At 42.0% G+C, this 10,494-nt stretch overlaps 1 protein-coding gene and 1 non-coding gene across 3 annotated transcripts; one reads left to right on the top strand and one right to left on the bottom strand.

Moving 5' to 3' along the window:
- The first annotated feature begins 552 nt into the window (after window positions 1-552).
- On the top strand, window positions 553-10,208 carry LOC110532378 (probable pleckstrin homology domain-containing family N member 1). 2 transcript variants are annotated; one of them, XM_036988312.1, is made up of 13 exons: window positions 553-1,536; window positions 1,694-1,787; window positions 3,465-3,710; window positions 5,312-5,411; window positions 5,901-6,044; window positions 6,207-6,293; window positions 6,412-6,490; window positions 6,674-6,810; window positions 7,059-7,205; window positions 8,802-8,888; window positions 9,085-9,160; window positions 9,344-9,420; window positions 9,712-10,208. In XM_036988312.1, the coding sequence occupies exons 3-13, from the start codon at window positions 3,616-3,618 to the stop codon at window positions 9,820-9,822; spliced, it is 1,140 nt and encodes a 379-aa protein (XP_036844207.1). In that variant the 5' UTR covers window positions 553-1,536; window positions 1,694-1,787; window positions 3,465-3,615; the 3' UTR covers window positions 9,823-10,208. The 2 variants fall into 2 exon arrangements, with proteins under 2 accessions (XP_036844207.1, XP_021471905.2); XM_021616230.2 differs by lacking the exons at window positions 553-1,536; window positions 1,694-1,787 and having other exon boundaries at window positions 3,208-3,710.
- trnaa-ugc lies at window positions 7,464-7,539 on the bottom strand. Its single transcript has one exon. It is a non-coding gene; the product is annotated as a tRNA-Ala (tRNA).
- Window positions 10,209-10,494: the final 286 nt, after the last annotated feature.

Genomic DNA, 10,494 nt, shown 5'->3' with positions numbered 1-10,494 from the left:
TCTTGCTCATCATTTTTTAAATCCAAGATTACACGAGATATTCTAAAAAGACCATAGCGTTGCTACTAGGTATGTGTGATGAGGAGATGAGTGTGTGGATCTGTAAACCCATGGGCCTTCAGCAGGGGCGGGCATCTTCCTCCTGAAGAACCAGGTTGATATCTCAGCCTTTAGACTCAATCTGCAGAACATCGCAGAGAGTCATTGCAACAGGAAGCTGCGTTTTCGCCTGCCCCAGGCATGCATCGTGCAGCGGTGGGTGAACACTAGGGCTGTGAACACTGCTCTATTAGGACATTCAGTACTTTGTCTGCCATATGGAATTGCGGATGATATGATCATATCATAGAGATAGATAGAGGACATCTTTGTGGCTGAGCCATTATTGCGTCTGTGAAAGCATGGGCAGCGCCATTCTGGCAATCTCCAATTTGAAGTAGTCAATTTTCTTCTTCACGATTGGCTGATCCCTCCTGATGACTCGGTTGGACATGACTCCAACAAGGTCACCAGGAGGGATCAGTCAATGAAGTTGGAAGTCCCACCCAGTTGACTACATTGAAGTGGTGGATGCCCTCATCGGTGATGTCCTCAATGGCCACTAGGTCTCTATCATTCTCTATGGATCATATACATTCGTAAATTCGTGTTTAATTCAATGTGGTTATACTGTAGTACTCCGCGGCAGCCACGCAGCTTGTATAAACCAAATTTAGAAAAGTGTTTGAAAATTCTCCATGAATTTGCAAACTGCCAGTGTCAACCAGAATTGGATATGTTATTCCATTTCTTACCAACAGAGGGAATACAAGATCTGTTAATAAAAGAGATGTACTGTAGATACAATGCTTTGGGCCTGTATATGTGCTGGTCTAGGATCAGTTTAGCTTATAGATAAAAATGAATAAGATTATATGGACTGGCTTGATCCTAGATCAGCCAAGTGGATTATAATGTATAATAACTAATGTTTCCTCAGGTATGTCCAGAACACTCTGCTCCTGAAGGCGAGAAAGTTTGACGTGTGCTTCTATTTCCTCATTGCCTGCGCCACACCCACACACCTGTTCTTTCGCCATGGTTACCTGCACTTCCTGTGACCTTTATGACCCCAACCCCCACAACCCCTCTTCCCATTTGACCAATAAGATGAGTAGAAAAAAGATGCTTCTCTTGCTCGGCTTGCAAAATTATTTTGCATCCCCTGACCTGCAAGTTTAGTAATATAATCTGACATTCACTATTTCAGAATCAGGTTGTCAACAGATGCATCGCCATAGAATAGTGCATGAAAATAGACCAGAAACCAGGTCATAAAATAATGGTACCAGTCCACTTTCAACAACTCTCTCTCTGGCCCATTCATGTGTATCCTGATCCCCTTGCTGTTTCCCCACAGTAAAAGCAGAAGAAAAACCCTCTGTACAGTGTGCTGAAGGAGGAGACCGACTGGTTCATGGACTGATTTAACACTTACATCAATGACAAGCTCAGGGTTGACAAGGGTCTGCCTAGGGAATGGGTGCTGGGTACTAGGTATTTTGACCTGATTGGGTGACTTCATGATTGACGAGAACTTTAAGGCTAATTGGTTTTTAATATACAGTGTGTGTGTAGGTTTCAACGTATTAGTGAGCGATTGGTGAAATTAGCAGCTGAAGTACTTGCTGTGTCTGGGTCTGTCCTAATCTAGGTTTGGCTGTTGAAGATTAACTGTAACCCAGTCCACCGCACCAACTGCAAGGTCCTAGAGGAAGTGATTCCCAGTACTGTTGAGGACACTTCAGGTGAGCACACACTACCTTAACCAGTTCTGTTGGATTGTATGACCTAAATAATTTCTCCTCAAATACAGCTGATCTCAGAAATAAACTCATTTCGGAACTTTGCCTTCGTAAATCATGATAGTGAGATGATTTGTTGATGTGTCCCATTTCCCCTTTAATGTGTTAGTTTGCCCATGTGTGGCTGTTCTCTGTTTTTCTGTTGGAGCGTTGAAAATAGACTAATGTGTAATACTGTAGCTACCACCCAGCTGTTGGTTATTCAGGCCTTACTGCCTTATGCCTTATCTCCTGCATGTCTGACTCTGGAGATCTTCAGCAAGTGTCACTGTTGGCTGAAGCTGCTGCCACTGGTCAGTAAAAGGAACTTTGTGCAACTGTATAATGAGGAGACTGCTCCTGTCCCTGCTCTCAGCCGCAGGAGCAAGACGGCAGTACACTTCCGAGCCCAGCGCTCAAATAGTGCCTCCACCCAAAAGCTCTCCACCACCAGCAGGACTCAGAAGGCCGAGTCTGTAGCATCAGTGTCTGGGGAGGTAATTGTAGAAACATAGTTTCTCCTACAGTCATGATGGCTGTATCTGAATCCCTCACTGGCACTGATACCATTCAACCGCCGCCGACCCTCCTGTCCCTGTCACTACACTTAATGATCCATCCCTGCAGGCTGCTCCCAACCAACCCACAGGCCCAGCAGGCACCCCCAGAACCCATCCCACCCCAAAACCCACGCCCGCCCCGACCAGGCCCAACCCTTCTGCTACTCCGTAAGGCCCATCCAGTTCCACCTGGCCCAGCCGGCACCAGCTGCCCCGTGTGGACAGACAAACAGGAGAAGGAAGGGGGGCAGGGAGGAGAGGGGGGCCAGGAGCCAGGTGAAGACACACAGAGCTCAGCCAAGGAAGAGAAATATGAGAAAGAGCACACGGCGCTGTGATATATTCACACTGAGACACTCATTCTGGTTAGTTGGCAGCCATATGGAACCTCGCCATGAAAGGAATCCCGCTTAGCTTTTCATTACAGAAAATCCCTAGATCATGTATGAAAATAATAAAGTATGTTTATCCTCTGACCAAAACAGATGATTCTGTCTTTGACGTTTTGCATTTTGAGGTGGCTTCAACAATACAATTGCACGATCAGAATGACAACTGGTCCTAGCACACCTACTCAACACTGTTCTAATCTGTAACAACAATAACAACTGCAGCACAATACACACACAACCGTGTTGAAGCTGTGGCTTGTTTTTATGACTGCTTTGTCTCTCATGTAAACAGGAGGATTCTTTCAACAACAGTCAACAGTGTCTCTTGTTTCTCAATTGCTTAATCTGCAGAATTCTAAAAGGGGGGCTGACAGGCTTCAGAAGAAGTTAAGTTTTCTTTGTGACACCGTCAAAGTGAAAAGACCACTGAGGAAGTTGCGTGGCTCTCTGGGTGGTCTGAGTGCAAACTGACAGGAAGGAAGAAAGAGTGCACTGTTACGCTGCTCACAGTTTTTCGCTTCTTGACTAAACTCATCTCGGGAACTTTGGCACCTTTTTCTTGGAATATCAGGGATAGTGATATTGTGTTTTAGGAAAAAGGGGGAACTAAGAAGTTAAGCGACAGGCGTGTCCTCTTTTCCTCTCCATCCCCCCTCCCTCTCTCTACATATCCCCCTGTCTGGTCTTAGTGCGGTGCAGAAGCTGTGGGGATGGGTGCAGATGTAGGCAAATGGTACAGTATAGTTAGTGTGAGGACTAGGGCCTGAGGGTGAAGGAAAGAGTTCTCTGTCTGTCTGGACTGGACTAGGCTGCAAGAGGAGAGGAGAGGGCTACCTGGTCATGGGATGCTGTAGTGTGACTCAGAGAGGAGCGCATTCTGGGATTGACGAGGTGGGCCCTGACGAGATCGAGCTTCTGGAGATTGACAACTCAGGGTGAGTCTTTGTTTGTTGATAGTTTGATGTATAACAGAGGACCATGAACTATATCAATCCCTCACGAGAGCGGTCTGTTTAAGTTTGATAGCCATTCGGCTTTTCACAACCTCACAATCCCATTTTAAGTTGATTCGGAAACATGACTGTGGAGATTTTTTATATATATTTATGACACGACAGCATCTAAGACTAACAAGAAAATGATCTGATATCTCTGTTGAAAATACTGAGCCCCTTAGCTTTGGAGGAAAGTTTGAATGAATACTATTAAATAGTACCTATTTTGGGGTTTTGGCTGATTAAAGGTCATAAGACGAGGCATTGAGAGGAAGTGGCAAACCTTTGGGTGATGGGTGGAAAAAATAGTGCTTCAATCACTGTGGCTTCCACTATCCTTTTCAAACAAACAAGTTTCAAATTATGGAAGAGAGATCACTGTGGTAAACAGTCCGGGTTTATATTCAAGTCTCTTCGTCTGTGTTTCTGCAGAGTTTTTGTAGTTGCCAGCACCAGTCAATCAGAATAACTATATAGCCTAAGGCTAATACCACAATCTTACATTGCTTTAGTTTTTACAGCGAAGCGATGCTGATCATGGTTTTACTAGGAAATGGACAATGAAATTGGAAGACCTCTTTCTCTGAGCACTTCAGTTCCATGAGTAAGAAAAAATAACATTTGAGGGCATATATTATGGAACAATGAATATATCTGTGTCGTTTTCATTCACACAAAAGCACACACAGAGGCAGAACGCTAGTTTGGACTCTGTTTAGACATGAACATATTGATGCGACATGAACGGCCGGTGAAATCAATCAAATGTATCAAAATGTATTTTCAGAAGTTGTCACAAAGTGCTATACAGAGATACCCAGCCTAAAACCCCAAAGAGCAAACAATTCACATGCAGAAGCACAGGAGGGAGGGATATTGTCTCGCTAATTAGCAGACAATACTACCGCTCATCTCTCTTTTGTCCAGCCTGGTCTAACACTGACCAGGCCTCTAAATCCCCTCATTAAAGGAATGGGGGATTAAAACAAGGAGCTAATCAAAATAGCAGCTCACAGACAGCATGTGTCCAAACTGAGAGAAGACGAGGGATCAGCCACCAGCAACATATACTATGCACACACGCAAGGATGCTTGTTCGTACACACACAAACACAGATGTAACAGAACTGTTACCATACCTAGGGAATGGTTTAGGGGTGTGTGACTACTATATCACTACCAGATAAATGGTCCAATGAGGGCAACAGGTCTTTGTGTGAGGTGATCAGATGGTGGGTGTCTGCTCCTTGTGTGCACCCCACTTTAATCTGCTTATGAATGGACACTGGTCGGGTGGAGAGGGCTCAGGCTGTAAGTGGGGTGGGCAAATTGGTCTACAGTAAAAAAATATATTTAAAAAATCCTTCTTCTACATTTGCTGTCACCACACTCAGTTCAGGGGAATTGCATATGTGTTTGTAGACTAGTTAGGTTTGTGAGATGCTACAGTAGAGTGTGGGGTAAATGTAACATGGTTTAATGGGATATGGTAAAATGAGATTTGGGGTTGACTGCTGATACAGTATATATTATTGTTTCAGGATATGGACTCTAGGAGAGAGCAGAATTCAGCTCTCTGTGAGGAATGGAAAAGACGGTCCAACCTCTCGCTACCCTTCAGTGAGACACCTCGATCAGGAGGTCAGTGGAGAAGGAGAGAGGGAGAGACAAACAGAGAAAGGGAGTGTCTGTATGAAAATGACACTAAGATATAAATTGGAAAAAGTTCTGCCATGCACTTATCACACGGTAAACCCCCCAGTGGACCGCATAATTTGAGTGCAAGCGAGTGTAAATGCATGGTGTCAATATATCATTTTATGTCAAAGTTGTTATATCACATTTTTATACCTTTATTTAACTAGGCAAGTCAGTTAAGAACAAATTCTTAATTTCAATGACAACGGGTTAACTGCCTGTTCAGGGGCAGAACGACAGATTTGTACCTTGTCAGCTCAGGGGTTTGAACTTGCAACCTTGCGGTTGCTAGTCCACCGCTCTAACCACTAGGCTACCCTGCCACCCCGCCCCATATTAATGATACAATAATACTGATGTATACTAATGTAAACTCCTTCACTACATCTTATTTTTTCATGACACCTAAAGTATTCTATTATATTCCCGTAGATTGTGCTATGGGGCAGGAGCAGAGAGGAGCTATACCACAGCATATACAACCAGCCCATCCGTGATTGGGAGGGCCAGCCTGCACACATGTATGGAGAGATAGTGCACTCCTCCCGTGTGTCTCTCCACAACAGCTACACACAGGTAACATCTCTCTACACCATGTTCATATATGCTGTAGATGTCAATCAGCACTCACTGACCAGCACTCACTGTCCAGTACTCACTGTCCAGCACCCACTTTCCCGACTCTAGGACTTCTGTACTGATGTTCTGTTCATGTTTTCTTTGTTTATGTTCCTATAGGAGACAAGTGAACACTATCTGGTGCTGTTCTCCTTCCACTTATTGATTCTATATCTGGATCCCTTTCGTCAAAACTTTATCTACGAGGTTGGTTGCTTTACAAATGGGGAAATACTGTAATGACATAGATGCATGTTGAACATTTAACTTGAATGTACATGTCATTCCCCTAAGGCTAGTCAGTGTATTGCTTCTTCTTTCTCAGGGCATCCTGCCTCTCTCTGGACTGTCTTTCCAAGCCACCTCACTGGACTCCAACAAGCAACACATATTCCAGATCAGTGGTGAGTCCTATTATCATAATGGATCAAAAAGCTTCACAGTTCAATAAAGCAATTAATACACAAGGCTATTTGATTTATTGTGGTTTGTCACAGCTGTGCTATGGTCATAGGTGTGAAGCAAGCCATCAGAAAAGGGTTTAATTACTGTATTGAACATGGCAAGCATCTCCCTCCCACTATTAGGTCCAATGGTGGACTCCAAAGTCTTCACCTGTGCCAGTGCAGCCGAGCTGAACAAATGGATACACCACATGGAGGAGAGGAGATACAAATCCATTAGCCAACCGTTAAGCCCCTCCAGCTGTGCGCTGTCTTACCTGGTAAGGTATTCAATCAGAACACCCCCTAGAAGAACCATCCCCTTATGCAGTAAATTATAGATCTTAAACATATGTGTCATTGTTAAATCTAAAACTGTCTTAACAATTGTGAGGTTTACTTTGCTTGATCACAAATTGAACATCTAATGAGCTAAATACATCATCATGAAAGGACATTTGTAAAAAAGAATTATCACTGGCGAAACTCTCCAAATATGAAGCTACATTTCTGTTGTAATTTACTGTAGGTACCCTGCGATGAGAGCTGGAAGAAAGAGGAACTGAAAAAGTATTTACTGCAAGCCCCAATAAGGCACTGGGAAGGGGCCCCCATCCAGCACATGGGCCAGCCAGGATACATATCCATGGTCCACATCTTCAATACACAGAGACAGGTATCTAACACAACCCACGCTGTAACTTCTGTACTCACCACTGCTCTGAAGTCCATTTCAAGGGGTCTTGATAGCTTAATAGTTGTCATGCTAGCCGGAATTTTAGAAATGCTAAACGATTGAAATATGTCACAATAAGGCACGTTGTCCAGGAATGAAAAAGTCAAACATATGTGGAATATTGTATTTTAGCAGACACTCTTATCCAGAGCTACTTACAGTAGTGAGTGCATACATTTTTCATACTTTTTTCTGTACTGGTCCCCCGTGGGAATCAAACCCACAACCCTGGCATTGCAAGTGCCATGCTTTACCAACTGAGCAACACAGGACCAAATGGTGGCAGAAATGGTGGCACAATGACCATAAAACTGCAGAAATCCATTATATCTTCAGCACTAAGCCCCAAAAGCTCAACAGCTGCTCAAGAGCTCAACAGTATTTTATGCAAGTGGTTAGCTGGGTAGGTGAAGCTAGCTAACCAAATTGTACTGAGATTAAAACTCACCAAAAGACACAAATCCACCAAAAATGGCATCACTGCTGCCACCATTGTAACTTTAGGGGCTGTATACAGCTGGATGGATGACTTCCTGTAAGCAGCAAGGACTGGATGATGGAGAATGATGGAGATGGATAACTATTTAGGCAGACCCCATTGAATAGGCTGTGGTAACTAGTGACAACCCTTTGAATACCATTTGCCACAACTCAATAACTCTGTCACTTCCTGTTTCAATAAAGGTATTAAAACATGATTAATGCATTGGTAAATCAGACAACAGATCATTAGTTCCCATGCAAAGATTTTCTATTATATTGACAAGATAGTCTAATGACCACTCTAACAATGTAAATTCATGTCCTCAAAGATGGAAGGCAGTCGGGAGGAGGCGAGATCAGATGGGACCATTCTAGCCAATGAGAGGGCAGATACCCATGTAAACAACAGGCACAACTCCGATATAAAGTTATTTTTCTCAAATCTGTCTTAATGCATACACTTACATCAGTGCATTCGTAACAACCTAACCATTATGAAACTTCTATTCGAGCAAATGAGCCTCACGTAGCATATTAGTAATGATTTTTTTGTTGACCAAATTTGACACTCTTATTGACCTCCATACAATAATTCCTCACTTCATGGTCTTATTTTCATGGACAGATTTTTGGCGGATTAAACCCTCTCACTTCGCCTCTTCTTCTCTTTTCACAGGTTAATAATGAATTACATATTTCCAGAATTAGGCGAACACAGTTTCCTTCTAAAACACAGATTCAACACATATTAGAAATGTGTATAAATGCCATACGAATTAAACAATTACTTAGAAAATAATCCTATACTAGTTTACTCAGAAAATAATCCTACACTAGTCCAGTACTCTCTCAGAACTATCTGCTACGTAAAAAAAACCATATATAAATAATGCTAATGTTAATACATATACTAATAGTAAATAATGATCATAGGTCTAATAATAGTACTTGATTATACAAATAGTCATATTGCTAATGAAAACAGTAACTATAATGATAATAGTGGACTTGAGATAAAATAAACACTGTGACAACATTGATACATTCTTGCAGGGACTTCATGAGCGGCTACTCGTACTCTTCCCTCAAGATGTCCTCCTGCTCTCTGTGGATAACGAGCGCCTCAGTGTGAAATATGAGGTACAGCCAAATTATGTTCTCAAGGATACAATGTCACAGTAAACATTGGGAATCTGGTGACCTTACCTAGTTTGCCAATTTCCGCTATACAGTAGATGTTGGTGTGACATTCTAAAATGTACAGTTCAGAAGATGTTGTAATTTATAGAGCTGATCCAATATATGACACTTCAACCTGTTTGTCATAACACTTTAGGGTAAATTGTCTCGGAAAAGCATCGCAGCCGTGGAGAGGTCTGCATTACCTGGGAGGATGGAATTTGAGTTAACAGGTAAAATACAAAACAGGCATAACGTACGTCAAAATGCTCTTAACACTTTTGCATAATGAAGCAAAAGGACCCTAAATTAACCATTGAAACTGCGACTAGATCTGCAGTAAGTCAACTGTATCAAGTGTTGCTGTAGACAGTGGTGAAGAGCATTGTACTTATATTGTATGTTGTGTGGTGCAGGTGAACTGATGGAGCCGCTGCAGGTATCCTGCACCTGTCCTGAAGACTATCAGAACTGGATCTTCCAGCTACAACAGGTACAGTACCATTACAGTCCCATTAAAAAGGGAAATGAGGGAACAAAGATAAAACTGGTTGGAAAAACTGTGTGGCTAGCCTTCTCTGCCTATATATATTGATTCCAATTGAGCCATATATACATGTATATCCATTTTGTGAAGATGCAGGATGCTAAAAATGAGTTAGCTTAGCCTTGAACTGTTGTGATGGCAGATTAATTTACAGAAGAAATCAAGTTAGTGACAGTAAGTCCCCAAAAGTAGTTCCAAAATGTAATAACCTAAAAATTGATTTATTTTCTCACATAGCTGGAAAAAAACCTCCAAGCTACCTCAAACCACACGGCTCCACCTCTCATGCTGAAAAAACTGTGGAGCAGGAAGGAGTCCCGGGAACCAATGACAGTAGCACAAGACTGAGACTCACTGGCCAATGGCCTCACTCAATAGAAGACTCATGCCTCTTTTCATCAATAGACACTGAAATTGTGTATAGCATGTACTGTATACAGTGTATATGCATACATTATTCAGTCGGGTACAATGAAAATAAGAGATTCTGGTGAAATTTCTTATGCTGTAGGTTACTGTCTGTAGAACTCTGTTTCACTAGTAATAGCAATGGATAGGCTAAATTGGGAGTATATTTTTAGTGCACTGATCTTACAATATTTTTCGTCAAATCGCTGTTTAAACCAAAATAGAAAATGTAGTGCTGTTCATGACCTTTTCCATATTTTCTATTAGGTTGTTCTTGATACTGTATGTACAAACTCAATAAAAACTTTTTTTTCATCACTACCTTTCCCAAATTGTGTAGGCCTACTTATTTTGTACAAGGAACTCAAACTTTATGTCATGTCGGCAAACATTCAGGCTCCACCTACATACTGTATTATTGAGGGAAAAAAATGTCAGTAGTCATTTAAATCACTGAAAAATGTAAGCATGTGCATTTATTTCAGGGGTAAAGCATTTACAGTATTGTGCTCACAACCAGAGATCTCAAGTAGCTCACATGTGTTATTAATCTTTTGTAATCTATATTTTTCAATTCTAATATTTGTTATAACGGTATGGCATGTTTTTGGC

The sequence above is a fragment of the Oncorhynchus mykiss genome, chromosome 9 (assembly GCF_013265735.2).
Source record: "Oncorhynchus mykiss isolate Arlee chromosome 9, USDA_OmykA_1.1, whole genome shotgun sequence".
NCBI classification, from domain to species: domain Eukaryota; kingdom Metazoa; phylum Chordata; class Actinopteri; order Salmoniformes; family Salmonidae; genus Oncorhynchus; species Oncorhynchus mykiss.
The sequence above is the reverse complement of the archived record's forward strand: the minus strand, read 5'-3'. Positions and strand labels throughout refer to the sequence as shown.

Excerpts from the sequence above, each read along its gene's own strand:
- LOC110532378 (XM_036988312.1), top strand. The coding sequence starts at position 3,616 with ATGGGATGCTGTAGTGTGACTCAGAGAGGAGCGCATTCTGGGATTGAC. Across the intron at positions 5,412-5,900 it reads TGAGACACCTCGATCAGGAG|ATTGTGCTATGGGGCAGGAG; the intron begins GTCAGTGGAGAA and ends ATATTCCCGTAG. Across the intron at positions 6,045-6,206 it reads TCCACAACAGCTACACACAG|GAGACAAGTGAACACTATCT; the intron begins GTAACATCTCTC and ends ATGTTCCTATAG.